This window comes from Sus scrofa, chromosome 10 (genome assembly GCF_000003025.6).
Source record: "Sus scrofa isolate TJ Tabasco breed Duroc chromosome 10, Sscrofa11.1, whole genome shotgun sequence".
NCBI lineage: Eukaryota > Metazoa > Chordata > Mammalia > Artiodactyla > Suidae > Sus > Sus scrofa.
Window position 1 is genome coordinate 6,939,667 of NC_010452.4, and position 18,937 is coordinate 6,958,603.

General features: G+C 42.9%; 1 protein-coding gene across 24 annotated transcripts in view; it reads right to left on the reverse strand.

Moving 5' to 3' along the window:
* ESRRG (estrogen related receptor gamma) overlaps positions 1–18,937 on the reverse strand; it is a 660,805-nt gene that overhangs the window by 229,052 nt on the left and 412,816 nt on the right. Inside the window, exon 1 of one of the 24 annotated variants that reach the window (XM_021064106.1) lies at positions 1,634–9,599. The exons of the other annotated variants lie outside the window; for them this stretch is intronic. Within the exon in view, the coding sequence (XP_020919765.1) occupies positions 1,634–1,689 (56 nt within the window). The 5' untranslated portion in view covers positions 1,690–9,599. Of the gene's footprint in view, positions 1–1,633; positions 9,600–18,937 lie in introns of those variants that run through there. 24 annotated transcript variants of the gene reach the window in all.

Here is an 18,937-nt window from a genome sequence, read left to right on the forward strand (position 1 = left end):
ACTCATTATTCAAATTAGCCATAAGAAGTTAAATTCAAGGAAACTACTTTAAAAAGAAGCCTCGGGGAGGGGGGTGGATTTTTAAAGTTTGTTTTGTTTATTTTTTTCTGAGGGAAAGTTCGGACTCTGGGCGAGCTTGGCTAATACCTTTTTTCCTGACATGGAGACATTAAAATTCTCCAGTTCTACAGCCTCAGGCGGGCTCACCTCCAAACTACACTTGAGGGGGCAGTCCTACCTTTGTTTATTTTTCATTTTTCTTTTCACACAGTTTAAAACTGACGCAAGCACAGCCTTTCAACATTTCAGTTCCTCCTATGTCCATCCCTCGGCCACTAGCCCTTGTGTGAGTGTGTATGTGTGTGCAAGCATGCATACACACACACACACACCACACACTCGCACACACGAGGAGCCACCGAGACTGCAAGTCACTTTTCATCTCTCGCTTAATTACCAAGCAAGGCAATATGCAGTCACTAAGGACAGCTAGTGGACGTCTACTTATAATGCATGACCTCCTCCTCTCCAGAGTTTTATATTTTCTTCACCATCTACAGAGAGAAATGTTTGCCAAGGGCACTCTTTTCAGAATTATAACAGTTGGTATTAGTGTAATGTGAAAAGCAAAGCAATATAACTGACTCAACAGAAAGAGGAACCAGTGACAGCTCCCATGATAAACTAACATTTTATCGGAACACTGGGTTGAAATTAAGTTTATGACCTACTCATTTACACAAGAATGCCTAATTTAGTCCTTTCCCCCTCCTCGCTTGTCCCCTCCCTTGAGCCACCCAAATATGTATATTTCCATGGACATGCAGATATTCATAAATACAAATTAAACTGCATCTAAGGGTAAAAGTACTTTTCTGCATTTTCTGGACATGATACATGAAACAAATCCACAATCTCAGCATTGTCTACTCAAGGGGAAATTTTAAAAGTCACTACTGTTTCTTCTTTAGTTTTTTTTTTTTTTCCCTCCCCTTAAATATTTATAATGTGTGAAAATCTCATGTTACTTAATGGACTGATTTGTCAGTTAAGTGCTGACTTAATGCTAACCATGCAAATAACATTATTCTAGCCCCGAATTGCATCGGGCCAGTTTTTAAATTGTTCTCCGAAGGAGAATTAGTAAATGCAATTTTGCCTCTAACTCTGCACTGTAAGAAATGACAGGGAGCTGAAAATATCTGTCAAACTGCAAATACATAAGAGGCACTCAATAGTATAAATCATTTTGAATATTGTATTTTAAAACATCTTTCCTTGGGAAAATGGGTCCTAGTAAAAGATGCATTTTAACAGTTCACTAAGCATTTGTGCCAAGTGCCTATTCTTAGCACCTGAATAAGAAGTGACTGTCACACAGCTGTTTTACTGACAGTCACTGAGCTCTGCCTCAAAGGTAACATTGTAGTCGTAGAACAATTCTCGACTTACTGAATTAGAAGATCACCCTCAACACAAAAGGCACAAGACAGACACAAACAAGCACCCGTGCACACGAAATACCCAGGGCATTACCTGAATCAGTGCGCAGAGATCCATCCCGTCCACCGCCCCCCCTCCCCCGCAGGCACCCCCAACGACGAGTTTAAAAAGGAAAGAAAAAGGTACCTACTCTTCCTCGTAGTGCAGGGAAAAAGATTCAGGAAGGCAAAGTTCTACCGAATCCATGTGCGACCGGCAACCATTATTTGTGCACCCCAGCTATAAATCAAAGTTTCCTTGACAGAACACAGTGCAATTAACACAAATGTTCTCCTAGTGACAAGCCTATAGGCACAGCCAGTTGGGACCAAAGCTCTCACACTCTCCTAATCAAGGACTTAAAGCCCCGATTGGAGCTTATTAATATGAAGTAGAGCTTAACATATGCGGTCCCACCGGCCCAGGCGCGCAGCCGATTGGGGGGCCTCTGCCCAATCAGGAGGGAGGCGACGGGAGGCTGCGAGGAGCCGCGGAGCCAGGCAGGTACGATGGGTGCAGAGAAGCCAGGGGGGCCGCGAACCGAGCGCCAGAGAAAACCAGAGCCAGGACGAGAGATCGCCACGCTCCCGGCAGACCCTGTGCTCGGCTCGCTCGCGCTTTCTTTTTCTTTTTTTCCTTTTCCCCCCTTTCTTTCTTTTTCTTGCTTTTTTTCCCTGGGAAGCTAGAAAAGAATCCTAACTAACTTAACTCTCTAAGCACTGGAGGGATCTGTCTGGGGTTCCTAACCTAACGTCTCCGGTGCCTTGAACCCGAAGAACTCGCGCAGGCTCTCAGTTAAATGGGGAAAGGATTCTGCGGAAGGTAGAGAATGAAGTTTGTCCTGCCGTTGTCTGTCCTTGCTTCCACTGGGGGCTCCTGCTTCTCTAGTGCTGTACTTTCTCATTTATCCGTAATCGTGTTGTTGTCTGTTTTCCGGATCTCTACTGGGCTTTTTTTTTTTTTTTTTTTTTTTTTTTAAGACACGTTTCTAAATTGTGCGGGCATGTGAACTGGGAACGTCAGCTTGGAGGTGGAATGCAGTTTTACACAACTACAGAAGAGGAAAGAGCCCATCTGTGCAATCTGAGAGATGCCTACGCAAATTCTATGTGTAAACATTTCTTTACCTGCTACTCTCTCTCTCCCTACAAATATACAATGCATAGATTTTCAAAACAAAGGTAAACAACTGCAGAACAGATTTTGGCTCCTCCAGTTTCTGGGGTTCGGAGACCGAGGGCTGTAGGGTAAATAGTACATGGAACCCATCTCCATATATTTTGACAAATAAAGAGTGCTTGTTAAATTTTTTATTTTTTATTTTTTTTTTGGTAGGGAGAGCATTCCTAGCCAGTATGCTAAAAGTGTCCTTAATCATACACTTATTTCAAAACAAGCTTCCAAACTGGCAGACGTATACAAATATATGTGATTTTTACCCAAAACATCAGCTTTCAAATAAAATGCAGTTTACATATTTGTCTATCACCCATAACACACCCTGAATGCTTAAAAAAAAAAAATCAACTTAGAACTATTTTGTGAATTGTCACATGGTCTAGTCATTATAAGGACTAGTTTCAAACAGAAGTGCTTTTTAAGGAAAAGAGAATATAAGAGATGGGTGTTTTTTTCTCCAATAGTGTATAAGCATGTTTTTAGTTTTTATATAACAAAGAGTTTTCCTAAGTCCTGTTTTTAAATACAGGATTTTTTATTCTAGCAAATGTACAGGGGAATAGCTACCAGCTATTTATGGCAAAGAGATAACTGCTACCTTACGACCCACAATTTTGATGTAATTCAGCTCTACTGCTTACCAGCCTTTTGCGTCTTAAGTCCTACATGATATAAATAGTATAATCTTTGAGATCAAAATAAATTAGTTCAGATGTCCAGTGTGTATTACATTCACTAGATCAGAACTCAACTCTTTCTCGCCACGCTCTCAAATGTTCTAGGTCTTTAGAAACCAAAACCCTAAAATAGAACAGCTGCATTAACATTCAGAATATAAAAATGACAGACATGATTTGGTTCCCCCCCACAGAAGAAAGCAATTTCCCTGCCATGTCTTTAGCCATATCTAAGATAGGGGCCTGATGCCTTTTATTTGCGGTCTAAATGCAGACAAGTTTCTAGTTGAGAACTCACATAGCAGAAACTGTGCCTAGGAATACTGCGTAAAAGCAGGTAGAAAAAGCTTAATTACCAGTAGCATTATGCTGTCTATATTGTTAAATGTGAACTCTGCAATTAAGATGTAAATTTGGTTGTGAGCAGTGAATTAAAAGAGCTTTGAGATGTAGAAAATCCCACCATTCTGCAGACTCCCGGAAAAAAAAAAAAAAAAAAAAGATGTGTCTATTCAATCGAAAATGAGACATGTAATCATTTTATAATTTAAAAAATAAATAAAAAGGCATTTGAAAAAGAAACATGATTTTTCTAAAATATGATGGAGGAAATATGGAAACTAATACTGCATTAAAAAGACAGAAAAATATGTTCGGTTCAAAGATGACTATCTGGATTTGTGAATAAACTAAAATTTCTCAGAGTAATTAATATATCCAGTTATACACATTTTTTAAAAGATGTATCCAAAAAAAATTCCTTCTTCTTTTGTCCGGGGACTTGTTTTTAAAATAAAAATTATTTCATATACTCAGTGCATCTTCATGTACTCAGCACATTCCGGTCTTGCACCTGTGCAGAATACTGTACTTTTTCAGTTTCTTTGCATTTTCATGCTGTGACAGGAACCTCTTTACTACTCCTTTGAAATAGCTTTTTAAAGACAAGATTTGTAGTCGGTTATTTACCGATGATGTGAAGCCCCCGCGTTTCAGGAGTTATCTTTTATTTCCCAGCATTGTCTTCATTCTCTTAAGGTACTTACTTGACCCATTAGGAACCCTTTGATTTTGTCGCTATGTATTTTTAAATAGATTTGAGACTCATATTCACGTACAATATGAATATTGTTTTCTGGGCTCACAGAGATTCATGTACAAACAGACACGGCGTGCTCCCCACTGACTTTCACTAAGCATCTTTCATCTATGCAAGATGCAGTGTCCACTGGGCTAGCTGCTTTCTGAATGACCAGAAGTGCACTAGGTTTGTGGAGCTGTATTTTCCCTCGGGATCAATATGTCACCTCTACAAGTCAAGGACCTAAGATTACACCTACTGTCTTGAATCCAGTTTAACCAATTTAAAATTTCAAATCATATCTACTGCACTAAACTTGCAAGACAGCTTTCAGAATATTTTATAAACACAGGGCTTAGTCATCTCAAGAATCTTCCCCAGCCACAAGGATTTTTCACCTTGAAGGAGGAAAGAGTGGGTAGTTACAGGAAATAAACATACCATGAGCAATACTGAGCCCTGTCGTTAAGAATCTCAACTACAAAAGATTTGGAGGGAAAAAAAAAAAGAAGAAGAAGAAACAAACAGATAAGGAGCCTAGAATAAACACATATTGCTCACCAGTCTGGACACTTCACAATCTTACCACAAGGAGTCAACCCAAAGCAGGATAAATGGAACCAAACAAAAGGACCCCTACGATCGTCTCACAAAGAATATTAATGCATTTGTTAATATCAGTCTATTAGGCATCTGACCCTGGGTCCAAGCATAATTTCAGTCTTTTCTTTTTAAACAATGCAGTTTACTATCCAAACAACTGCATTCTCAGGCCTCAAGGAAAGCACAGACACCAAGCAGAAATATACTTCATTTCCATTTGAAAGAATGAAATGGCAACAAACAAAACTCAAGTGCAAACAAAACGTAGATTTCTGTTGTCTATCCCGCATATTTTATGGTACTTGAGTTGGAGCCATTTCCTGAAACATTCTCACAATGAATTCTTATGCTGCTACAAGGGATGAGAAATGCTTAGTCCTGCATGCTAATAGCTATCTTTCTTCCCACCTTCCTTTTCTGAAAATTAACAGGACTCATCTATATGAAAAAAGGTTACAGTTGCCACACAATTTCTGCAGCAAATTTTGATTTTATAGCGCCCGTTTGCCATTTGTGAAATATTTCAAACTAAACAAGCCATTGCAAATTTAGATTTTCAAATTGCCTTGTAATCTCCTTTTGCAGATTCTCCCTCAAGATCATGAAACCTTTTCAAAGAAGCTGTTTAACTTTTGGAACCATCTTCCCCGCTGCCTGTGATACATGGTGTGGGATATAACATAACACACTATAAAAAAACAAAACAACCCACTATCTTTCACTCCGTAAGAAAACCCACCAGGAACATCCCTGGAAAAAGAACCCCGAAGGACAAACAGAAGCCGAGACCCTGGGATCCCCTCTTTGCCCCTTTCTGAGCTGCGTGCCTTTGAGCAGATGGCTTATCGGTCCCTAGTTTCCTCATCTGTGCTCTGGAATTTCTTTTACGCTAGAAACCTGCTTAGGCTCAGCCCTGCCCGCTGAGATCACGAGGACTTCGTTGGAAGTCAGTCTGACTACTTTGTATCACCACCAAACCTCTATCAATTCATCAAACCTCATTTTCTGTTGCCTTTCATTTCTAGGGCACAGGCTTTGATATTTAAATTATTGTCTCCATTGGCAAGAAGCAATCATTTCTACTGAAAATGATCGCTTCCACAGAAGCACTAATAAAAACCTCTCCTTTTGACAAACCTCTTGTCCTATAAATCTATCCCATTCCCAAATTACCGAGTCCATGTAAAAAAAAAAAAAAAAAAAGCCCATTCTCTGGGGAGCAATTACCTTACACACCAAACTCTTTTCCTAGTGTGTTTATGAAAGTGGGGAGAAAAAAAAAAACAGAATCAAAGGGAGATGGAGAATCTAATAGAGGCATTTTGGGTTCTGTTTAATTAATTGGGATTCCTTCACTTTCATTTTGTCAAGCTAATAATATACATAGTAAATGTCAGTAAAAATTAAATTATAAACTACAGTAGCTCCAATGGGAAAACTGACTTTAGTTATGTTGCATTTCCGACATAAGCGGGTAAAACATCAAATGCATTTTCTAGCATCCTACAAGCTTTCTATAATCTGCATGGCATGTATTTACAGAGCCATAGTTAACACTGGAGATTATACATTAATAAATGAGTTGCGGTTATATTCTTTCCTGAATATTAAGCACCATGAGCTAAATGCAGAAAACATTCAAGGTCAATGTCCCGTTTTAGACCTTTTCAGGCAGCTGTAATATTATGATAATCAAGCTTAAAATATTCCTATAGAAAGAGTAAATTAGCCTTTTCACTTGAAAGATGATTATGATAAACAATAAACCTAAGAGAGGACAAAATCCCTATTTTTAAAAGCCATAAATTGTTGACTCAATCATGTGTGTGATAGTGTCATCCAAAATAAAGGGTAGCTTAACCCTGAGAGGAAGGCGGGGGCACGAGTGGAGACAGAGCAAGAGCAGGGGTGGAACAAATACAACAGATTTCAGAGCAAGCCACACTTGCTTTGATGGCAATAAAATGAACAAATTATCCATTTTAACCACGCCATTCAACATATAACATATTTGAATCTAAAAAATGTATGTATCCATGACACATCAAAAAACAGGGGAGTTTCCCGGTGGCCTAATGGTTAAGGACTGGGCCTTGTCCCTGCTGTGGTTTGTGTTTGTGTTCCTGCTGTGGCTCGAGTTACTGCAGTGGCTCAGATTTGATCCCTGGCCTGGGAACTTCTGCATGCTGTAGGCATGGCCAAAAAAAAAAAAAGACACAATAAGTATTTTTTCCTGAATATCAACACTATTTGAAAGTTATCTTTTATCGATTCCATGAAGCTTCTTGTCCACATTTTCAAAGAACCAGCAATAAAAAAAAGGGAGATACGTACCATTGGGTGTCCACATAAATGGGCTGAAAGAGGTGACTACGATTTTTTTTTTTTAATCTTAGAACTCTGATATGCTTCTTTTCATAAATGAATACATTTGATAAAAATCTGCTTCCTCAACTGGGGCAAATCAATTAGGGGGAGGGTGTCTGTTGCACCTGGAAGGAGTCAGGTGACTGCCAAAAGCCTAGAGCTAGGCGGCAGCAGCCTCTTCTGGGGTCCTGGGTTCAGATTCCAATCATGAGGTTTGAAGCCTTGGACTTAGAATCAACATCACCCACCCAAGTCTGAGTTTCCTCCGCTATGAAATGAGAAAAACAACAGTAGCAACCCTGTAAAATTGTTACGGGGGTTATAATAACAATTTACAGAGGATCTGGTCCTAGTTGGTGGGACCATAGGACAGAGTGGGCCAAGGACATTCCGGCTTGTGGCAGTTTTCCTGGCTTAAAAATTTACAGTAGTCACTCCTGACACGCTCACAAATGCCTCGGTTTAGATACTATATTGTCCTGTCATCCTACTCGGCCCTGCATGCACGTTAACCATGTTACGTTAAAATCTCACGAAGTGAGAAAAGCGCTCTAAGAGAATGACATTGACAATTCAGTGGGCCTTCCTCGTTGACTAGTTCAAGATATTTAATACAGGAGGAAAAAAAAATGAAGTGCAAATATTCCTCCAGTGAAACTACCGCTAACTTTTGCCATAAGATGTTATACTTCGCCTGCCATACTACGGCCGCGTAGAAGCTGTTCCGACGTAATGAGAAAAATAAAAGTCGCCCCCTTAAAGCATCAATCATTTTGTGCCTGAGTATGAGCAAGACAGACTTGGGAAAAAGTTAAAGGATTCTGCTGACTCGCCGGATGGTTCAATTGCACGCTGTTTACCAGAAAGAAGGGGAGACAGACGTGGCTCCTAACCCTTTTCTCTTCCTTTCGGACACTTCGTCCACATTTCTTTGCCCCAGCAGGTCTGTCAGTAACGCTGCTGATGTTATTACTATCCCACACACAGGCTCATTCACCCAGGAGCGCCTTTGATCAGATACCCCCAGAACTCAATTTCTTCCCAAGCCTTTGCTCGTGTTACACTGAATGGCCACTAATCTATGGCTGAACAGCCAGTCTGGGCCACAGGGAATTACAGCCGGGAAAGGGATGACGAGTCCAACCCGCTTACCTTACAGGTGAGGAAAATAGGGCTCAGAGTGGGTATGGACCCAGACAGTGGAAAAGATCCTATTAGGAGAGATTACATTTCTCCCCGTTCCGGGGCGTACTTCACAACGAGCTACTAACATTAATCTCACCATCGTTGACCATGTGCCCAAGTGCACGGGTACAAAGCTGTCCTCTATTTCCTCCAAGAGCTTAGAAAGATGAAAAGAGTCACACATTAAAAAGGAAGTGGGGGTGAATCCGGAAAGAGAAATTCTCGTGCTTCTCCCCAGGTGGTTTTTAAGAACATCGGACTGCCAGTTCTTATAGGGATTCCGCTTTCATTCAGTGGCCACTCCTTTTCCCAACCTAAGCACCCACCTAACTGTCATCAGTGGAACAGTCCCAGAGCCGACGGTGTCGTGTCAGGGGTTGGTGACGGAACTCGGTCAATGCTCTGTTAGCATTATAGGAACACAATGAAAATGTTTCAGATAGGTGGATGAATGAATGAATGAATGACAAAGGCTACCGCTCAGGTACCAAAAATTGGTGGGCAAAGATGCCTACAGAAGAATGCTTTTCTGTGCCTCGTGTGTGTCTGAATTCCGTGGGATTAGCAAAGTAACAGGGAGATTAAACATGATAGAGTGATTTAAACACGTAAAGGGAGAGGAGGGAGGCAGAAGAAGGCCAAAGGGAAGAAGGGATGAGAGGTTATGACCTGCTCTGCCAGGAGAGCCCAGCATCTCCTCACCACTTGCTCGCTGGAGATTTATTAATGGACAACACGGATGGGTCCCTGTTTTCCTGCTTTTCTATTGTTCTGTTTTCCAAAGATTCACATTGCCCAAAGATCAGATAATGAAAAACAATATTTATCATGAAAACAAAAGCAAGCAAGCAAACAAAGCTGCCATCTTCACACTTAAAGCTATGACCTTACTAGGGTAACATGAAAACATTTTCTCCTTTAACTTGATAGCAATGCTTTAAAAAATCACCACATCCCAGGTACTCCGGAAAACAAATGCTTTTTTTTTGTTTTTTGTTTTTTTGTGTGTGTCTTTTTGCCTTGTCTTGAGCGCTCCCATGGCATATGGAGGTTCCCAGGCTAGGGGTCTAATCAGAGCTGTAGCCGCCAGCCTACACCAGAGCCACAGCAACACGGGATCCAAGCCGCGTCTGCAACCTACACTGCAGCTCACGGCAATGCTGGATCCTTAACCCACTGAGCAAGGGCAGGGACCAAACCTGCAACCTCATGGTTCCTGGTCGGATTTGTTAACCACTGCGCACGACGGGAACTCCAGGAAAACAAATACTTTAAAAAATAAAAATAAAAGCATTCAAAACTGGCCCTTGTATGCAATATAAAAATTGTGCTAATAAGGATTCTAGGGTTTCCTTAGTTAAAGTTAACAGGATCCTGTGAATGGCCAAACATCTTGTATTTTTCCTCGGTCTTTTGCAGGAGCAGCATGGAATACTCAAATGCTTTTGGGTAAGGTCGTGGATTTCTCTCTTATGGGAGAGATAAAAGGAATTAATTAATCAGCAGAAAAAGACAAATGTCTTGCCTTTAGGCCCCTTTCTACCCCTCTTTCCTGCCTGAGTTTATTTTATTTTTTCTTGGCACCCACAGCCTATGGAAGTTCCCTGGGCTAGCAATCAAATCCAAGCTGCAGCTGCAACCTACGCTACAGCTGCAGCAACACAGGATGCTTAACCCACTGCATCACAGCGGGAATTCCAGTGCCTGTGGTTCTTTAACCAAGTCCTGTGTGTTGGGATTGGTGGTTTCCTTCCGAGAGGAAGACAGACATAGACGGGAACACACAGCTTCCCATCATCATAGGGAGAACCGGAAACAAACTTCTAGAAAACCACACTCTGGGTACAAAAGAGATGAGACAAAAGATTCTGTTCCCCTCTCCTGGTAGGTTATGGTGATGGGGGGAGGGACATGAGGAAAATTCCTACCAGAACCCCAGGGGTGCTTACCTCATCTGTGGTTTGCCCCTAAGCACACAGCTATTGAATCACGAGCTTTCTCCAATCAAACTTGGTGTTTACAGAAAAGCAAGTAACATAATTAAAGACCCCCCCTTTTTTTTCCCTAGAGTTCTGTTAACCACTCGAACTTAAAAGAACTAAATAAATCAAAGACAGTGTGCATGAGTGAGAAAAGAAACAGATTAACTCACCCTTTGTTAAACTGGAAGGCCGAACAAAGAAGTAAAATTTGACAAAGGAAGCAGATTTTTTTTTCTGGTCTTTATAGTTTTAAAATACAACCAGGCAGAAAAGTTTAGCTGTGTAGAAACATTTCAAATGATAACAAGCAGAATCTTGAATATTTTGGCTTTAATTTAACATTAACAAAAGCGGTGTCACACAGGAAGCTTTTGTTCCTTGCAGCAACTCCGTGAGGCAGGGAGAAACTCTATTATTATCCCCATTTTATGGATGACAAAACTGAGGTCTGAAAAATTTCTTTGATTGTCCAAAGACATTTGATTGTTAGGTTGAAAGGGCCCGAAATTCTTGGTTTTTTAATTCCTTCATTGCTTGTGCTCCTAATCTCAAGCTGGTCTTCCCATAAATCTTGTTGCATCCTCTTTAAAAAAAAAGATACCAGGAAGTACAGAGGAGCATTTACCAGGATGCGTTTTTGCTCATCAATAGGTTTTGTTTTAGGAGTTCCCGTCGTGGTGCAGTGGTTAACGAATCCGACTAGGATCCATGAGGATGCAGGCTGGATCCCTGGCCTCACTCAGTGGGTTAAGGATCTGGCATTGTCATGAGTTGTGGTGTAGGTCACAGAGCAGCTCAGATACTGCGTTGCTGTGGCTGTGATGTAGGCCAGCAGCTGTAGCTCTGATTAGACCCCTGGCCTGGGAACCGCCATATGCTAAAAAGCAAAAAAAAAAAAAAAAAAAAAAAAAAGTTTTGTTTTAGAAAAGTGGAGAAAGGGCTGCTCCTCCCAATTATATACCCTATTGTTCTTTTTTGGCTGACGAAACACTCACTTTTTGGGTGCCTGAGTGATCCCGGGCCTTGTGTAAGTTTCCTAGGATGGAGGCACCCAGAACTAGTGAGAACGCGAAGCACAAAAAGGAAGCCTGGGGTCCCACCTCCCCTTTTCCATCACTGATCTCACTCAGAAAGTTTGGGATCGCTCCCACTCATTACTCTCTCTTCCCAAGTTTCATGGCAATACAAACACGATCTCATTCTAGAATAGATAAGCCAAGGACCAGAGACCCAAGAAGCAGCAGAACCATTCTTCATTTAAAAAAAAAAAAAAAAAAGCAAAAACAATTTCTAAAAATTTAGATGAAATTTAAAAATCACTGTATTTGCCTGACATAGTTCCAAGATTTCCTCATTAGTGAAAAAGAGCTATGATCAACCCATACAATGGAATAGCATCCGTGTTCTCTTCTGAATTCTTCTGTTTCGTCTCTCACGTCTTTCCAGAATGCTGTAGAAGGGGACTGCGTTGCATACTGCTGGGCGCTCTTGGGCCTGCGTATATGACGGCTCAGAAGATCTTGGAAGGAAACAGGGCCACATTTTGTTTGCTCTATTAGCAAAGATGATTAAATGAGACAATATTAGCTTTCAGGGCTCTTTCTGTGGTTAGAGCTTTTCCAGCTCAGCCCACCACTGGCCTCACGTTCATTGATTGAGCAGTTTAGTCTTATTCAATTATTCAATCCCCGTCAATATTTTGAGATGTGCAGATGTAAATGTAAACGTTGTTTTTTATTTTTTTACCAGACTGAATTCCTGTGCTCTTAGTGGGGGAGAAAGCTACATATTTGTACATGAATCTTGTAGGATGGCAAAGTCAGTCTTCCTTTCCTTATACTCTGCTCTCACTCAGTCAGGTGACAGTGTTTCACGACGCAGTCCACAGACCTTTGAGGATGTCTGAGATGCCTTCTCCAGACAGGGGTCCCCAGGTGGCATCAATGACTCTCACCTCTGTGTCCCATAATTCTTTGCACCAACTGGTCCAAGCAGCTTGTATCAAGGCTGTACTATCTACATGCTCTCCATTCAGTAAACTTCTTCTTCTTCGTCTTTCTTTTTTCTTTTTTCTTTTTTTTTTTTTTTTTGTCTTTTTAGGGCTATCCCCTTGGCATATGGAGGTTCCCAGGCTAGGGGTCGAATCAGAGCTGTAGCTGCTGGCCCGACACCACAGCCACAGCAACACAGGATCCTTAACCCACTGAGCAAAGCCAGGAATCAAACCTGCGTCCTCATGGATATTAGTCGGGTTCGCTACCACTGAGCCACGAGGGGACGCGGGGAGCGCCTCAGTAAACTTCTTGATGGCCTTTGGTCATCTGTGCTCTGCCTGGTACCTTAATCTGGGCATGTTAGGCTCTCAATAGATATTTGCTCAAGAGATTGCTGATTTGGGCAAAAATTGTCACAGTCATACTGATGGATCTTTTTTGTAAATGAGTTTCAATGCTGCTCTGAAGAAATCCTGTCACACTTTTAATGGGGCTGATATATTTATTCTTTTACAATGAACTACTCGCTAAGTGAAACTATATTTTGACTTATGACAGAAGGAGTATTGTTACTGCTGAATTCCATGCCTCTCACCCCACCCAGGGGCTAAGAAGAAATGCCTGACTGTATTTTTCAACAGTCATTTCTTTCCTAAGACAGGATTGCACAGTGATGGCAAAATCCTGCCTCCTTCCGCCCCGCTTGCCACCCATGAGAGAATCTCTAGAAAACTGTTTCCCAGCTTTGAATCTGTACAATCATATTGATCAACACATCTGCATCCTTAGGTGACCCTGAGTGGTCTCTGTGAAGTGAATAATTGGGAGCTGGATTCTTTGGGTCACTGGACTCCTCTCTTCTTGAGAAAGAAAACAGGAAGAAAAATCCCCAAGGGGCCATTCCTGGTGTATCAATGAGGAACCTTTCTAGACAGCATAGTTCATCCCAAATCGGATGCTTCTAAGATGTTAGAATTTCAACAGCAATATTCCTTCCCTCAAGTTAAAGTCAAGCTGAACGTCAGGGTAAGAGGTAAAAGAACAGCTCTGAGGCGTGATGAGCAAGCCGTCCTCCCCATCACCTGTGACTTTGGACTTGGCGCTTCATCTCACTGGGCTTCCATGGGATCGTTCCAGTGCAGTGGTTCTCCACGTGTGGGATCCCGGACTAGCAGCAACCGCAAAGTGGCTACAAATGCAAATTATCAGGTCCCGCCCTGGACCTAGTGAATTCAAGATCTGAGGGGAAGGGGCACTGGATCTGCAATGTTTTATTGTATTTTGCTTTTTAGAGCCCCACCGGAGGCATATGGAGGAGCTCAGGCTAGGTGTCACATGGGAGCTACAGCTGCCGGCCTACCCCCCAGCTCACAGAAACACCAGATCCTTAAGCCACTGATGGAGGCCAGGGGTCAAACTCACATCCTCCTGGATGCTAGTTGGGTTCGTTACTGCTGAGCCACAACAGCAGCTCCCGATCCATTTTAACAAACCCTCAAGGTGACTCTGATAACTGAGCCTGAGAGCCGCTGGGCTGGAGGATCACTACTCAGCGCCCAGCGTCTAATGGATAACGCCGCACAACAACCAAAGCCAAAATGAACAAATAAGCACACTTCGGCTGACGATCAAGGCTCATTCTCAGACATGACCTCTTGGCGCCTGAACTTTTAGAAAACTCTAAATTCAAGTTCTTTTTTGAGTGTGTGTCAACGTTTTCTTTTACCCACCTGCTTATGCTTCATAAAAACCTTAAAACAGTGAGAGAACAATATGGCGTAGAGAGTGGTTCATGCCTTGCTTCGGGTCTGGCTTCCGCTGTTCTTCTGCTGGTGGACCCGTGGGCTGGGGGATTAAACTCTTCTCTGTCTCAGGGTCCTCATTTTTAAAATGGTGATGACTCTGACCTCCTACTATTTTTAAGAGGATCAAAGGACATGGTCTCTGTATATCAGTGGCTTGAAACATCCTGATCCCCAGGCAATTAATTTATAATCTTTGGCATCAGGAGTTTTTAAATCTCCTGGTGACTTCAATATGCTGCCAAAGTTGAGACTTGAGAACCCCTAGTAAATTGCTTAGCACGGGACCTGGAATCATTATTCCACCAGCATATACAAGGAGTGTAAGAAAAAGCATGGACTTGGGTACTGGATGGCTTAGATTCAATCCTGGCTCTTCAGCTCGTGGGCCAGTGCCTGAATGGTTTTGTCTTAGTTTGTTATCACCCGTAAGAACAATTACCAAGATGGGAAGAGGAGAAAAAAAACACCTGCCTGCTTACTTCATAAGGTTGTTGTGAAAACAAATGAGATCATGTACATGCAAGGCCACCGTGAACTATGCAAATGTAAGAAGAGGTGACTCCCACATGCAGCCCATGAACATTTCTGACCTGCAGAAATCTCAGGGGCCCTTGTTCCATGTCAAGTCACTACATGCAAGGGACTTCTAGACCTTCAACAAGTCCTGCCGAAGAGGCGTCACATTTTTTTGGTTGTTAAGGCCATGCTAGGATCCCAGAGCCCAGGGGTAATAGTAGAATGAGGTCATTTGGCTCCACCCTGGAATCGGCCAGGGACTTTGTCAAACTACAGAAGCTTGGGTCTCACCCAAACCCACTGAGTCAGAATCCCTGAGGCTGAGGTCTGCACAGTGGTATTTTGGGGAACAGGGCCACGGGTGCTTCCAAACTGCAGCCAAGACAGAGGAAGAGAGAGCAGTGGGGAAGTGGCTGACACTAAGCTGGAAAGGATTTGTGGCCTTCGGCTTTGCTGCGACATAATGCCAAGGAGCCAAAGTTTCACAGATCATCCATTTATGGAATTTAACTAAAATAAGCGAAATCCTGCCAAACATCTAGGAGAAAACAGTGAACCACAAGCGTTGACACTGAGGTGCTGACGATAATTTAAATGTCTATCTTTTTTGTTGTTGTTTTTGATCTTTTTAGGGCCACACCAGAGGCATACGGCGGTTCCCAGGCTAGGGATCGAATCAGAGCTGCAGCTGCTGGCCTACACCACAGCCACAGTGAGGCCAGATCTGAGCCACATCTGTGACCTACAACCACAGCTCACGGCAATGCCGGATCCTTAACCCACTGAGTGCGGCCAGGGATCGAACCTGCATCCTCATGGATACTAGTTAGGTTCGTTACCACTGAGCCACAAGGGGAACTCCTAAAAGTCTATTTTTTTTTTTTTTGTCTTTTTTTTTGCCTTTTCTAGGGCTGCTTCCTGCGGCATGTGGAGGTTCCCAGGCTAGGGGTCCAATCGGAGCCGCAGCTACCGGCCTACACCAGAGCCACAGCAACGTGGGATCCGAGCTGCGTCTGCAATCTACACCACAGCTCAGAGCAACGCCGGATCCTTAACCCACTGAGCAAGGGCAGGGATCGAACCCTCAACCTCATGGTTCACTAGTCGGATTCGTTAACCACTGAGCTATGATGGGAACTCCCCCTAGAAGTCTATCTTAACGCTCTGCTTGAGAGTAAAAAGCAGATGTGAAATGGTTAACAGGGTATTATAGACAATAAGATTCACTTCATTTTCTTCCTTCAAGTTTTATGCATCATTTGAATGGATGTACAGCAAAGGTGGATAATTTTTCTCACAGAAAATAATGGTCAAATGGAATTTAGCACGGAGGCTTTTGATCATCCGATCCACGGGGACCTGCCATATAGCCAGGGAAATTGACTCAATATTCTGTGATAACCTATTTGGGAATGGATATGAGTATAGGTGTAACTGAATTAGTTTGCTGTACAGCAGAAATTAATACAACATTGTAAATCAATTATACTTGAGAACAATTTTTTAAACATTTAAAAATATTGGAGTTCCCGTCATGGCTCAGTGGAAACAAATCTGACTAGTATCCATGAGGACGCAGGTTCGATCCCTGGCCTCATGCAGTGGGTTAAGGATCCGGCATTGCCATGAGCTGTGGTATAGGTCGCAGACACAGCTCAGATCTCGGTTGCTGTGGCCTAGGCCAGTAGTTACAGCTCCTATTAGACCCCTAGCCTGGGAACCTCCATATGCCTGCCAAGGGTTTGCCTAAAAAGACAAGAAAAGGAGTTCCTGTCTTGGCTCAGCTGAGATGAATCTGATGAGCATCCATGAGGACACAGTTTCAATCCCTGGCCTCACTTGGTGGGTTAAGAATCCGGCGTTGCCTTGAGCTGTGGTGGAGGTCGCAGACATGGCTTGGATCCTGCATTGCTGTGGCTCTGGTGTAGGCCGGCAGCTACAGCTCTGATTCAACGCCCAGCCTGGGAAGTTCCACATGCAGCAGGTGCAGCCCTAAAAAGCAAAAAAAAAAAAATTTAAAAATTAGAAACAACAACATATTTTTGAAAAGGAATTTAGTGTGGGGGAGGGAAGAGAATGAGTAGAGGAAAAGTCGTAAACAGAGTTATTGGATAGCAGACTTGAGAGAGGTTAAAAAATAGCTCCCTTAGAGGAAACGGTTCTAGAACTTTCCATCTCCTGGCAGATTCCTGAACATCCACCCCTCCCCCCGCCCCAATCTCACTTCTCTCTGCTTTTGCCTGGTCCTTCTGCTTAGCAACATCCTGCTTATCCTTAGTCCTCAGTTTGCCCTGGAAGGTCAGAGGAGGCTACTCGGGGCACAGAGCCCAGCATCCTTTTAGCATCTCCTTCTCTTTGCCTGATTCTCCCATGACTAAATGCGTGTGTCTTGTGCATCTTTATACCTCATCCCAGCTTCTTAGGACAGGTGCACAAGAGATGATTTCCAAAGACCCATTAAACAGAACTAAAAAGCTGCCTGTGGGAAACAGAAGGGAATTCCTAAAAAGGCGAGAGTAAAATATCATACAATTATAGCTTTAATTTTACAATCATTTTCTTCCCCTCTCTCTCTCTTTTTCTTTTCTGGCTGCACTTGAGAAAGATGGGAGTTTCCAGGCCTGGGATCAAATCCAAGCTGCAGCTGTGACCTAAGCCACAGCCGAAGCAATCCTGGATCCTTAACCTTCTGCACCACAGCGGGAACTCCAATTTTCAATTATCAAATTATTATTATTATTCTTTTGTCTTTTGTCTCTTTAGGGCCACACCCGCAGCACATGGAGGTTCCCAGGCTAAGGGTCGAAACGGAGGTACAGCTGCAGGCCTTCACCACAGCCCCAGCAACACCAGATCCGAGCCGAGCCTGCAACCTCCACCACAGCTCACGGCAATGCCGGATCCTTAAGCCACTGAGCGAGGCCAGAGATTGAACCCGCAACCTCATGGTTCCTAGTCAGATTCGTTTCCAATGCACCATGACGGGACCTCCTCAAACTATTTTTTAAAATAATTTTTTCCTTAGCAAAGAAGGTTTCTATAGATCAGCTGTCTTTGGTGATTGTTAGGACTTTGTACTTGAGGTGAAGCAGCAGGTGCTGCAGGCCCCTCGCCCAGTGGAGTTCTCCGGTAGAGGCTTTGAGATGCTAAAGCTTGATTCTCTAGGGTCTGGCCCACAGAGTCTACACCAGTGGCTCTCAAAGCGAGACACCAGTACTACCTGGAAACTGCTCGTATAAATGCTCAGCCCCACCTGGAGAAACCCTGAGGGCAAGGCCCAGAAGTCCATGCCTTTATTCCAGGTGATTTTAACGCATGCTCCAGTTGAGACCCACTGGTCCAAACTAAAAAGGATGTACAAGAAAAATGAAAAAGCAACCTCTTTTCAATGCTGGTCCCCACATGGGCCATGGCATCCCAAACTCTGACAAGCAAGGGTTTCAGAACAGACACAGCTAAACTTGAAGTTCCTGCCTCTGGCCCCTTGGGAGAATGAAGCTGAAGATGCAAATGCCAGGGAGTTCCCCTGTGGCTCAGCAGGTTAAGAACCTGACTAGTATCCGAGAGGATGTGGATTTGCGCCCTGACCTCACTCACCGGTTTAAGGATCTGGTGTTGCCATGCCTGTGGTCCAGGTTGGCAGGTGCAACTCTGATTCAGCCCTTAGCCTGGGAACTTCCATATGCTGCATGTGTGGCCATAAAAAGAAAAAATTAAAAAAAAAAAATGACAAGCTAAGATGTAAATAACAAACCTGCCTCTTTTCTACAGTCTATCCAGCCAGACACCTTCCTCCTTCACTCCTGGCCCAGCAGATTATCTGTCAGTACAGCTCCAACCACATCTTAAGCCCTGAGTCTGAGTCCTGACTCAGGAATGTCAGTCCCTTCCCGGTGGAGAACACGCTAGGATCCCCACGTGGATATATTTTTCTATGCTTAGTAGGCCTGACCTGGGCAATAGATATATATTTTTTAATCTGGCTACAGTCCTATCTCGAAATTCTCTATTTTGAATGAGTACCGATTTACTGACAGGAAGTCTCCTATAATAATGAAATGCAAAC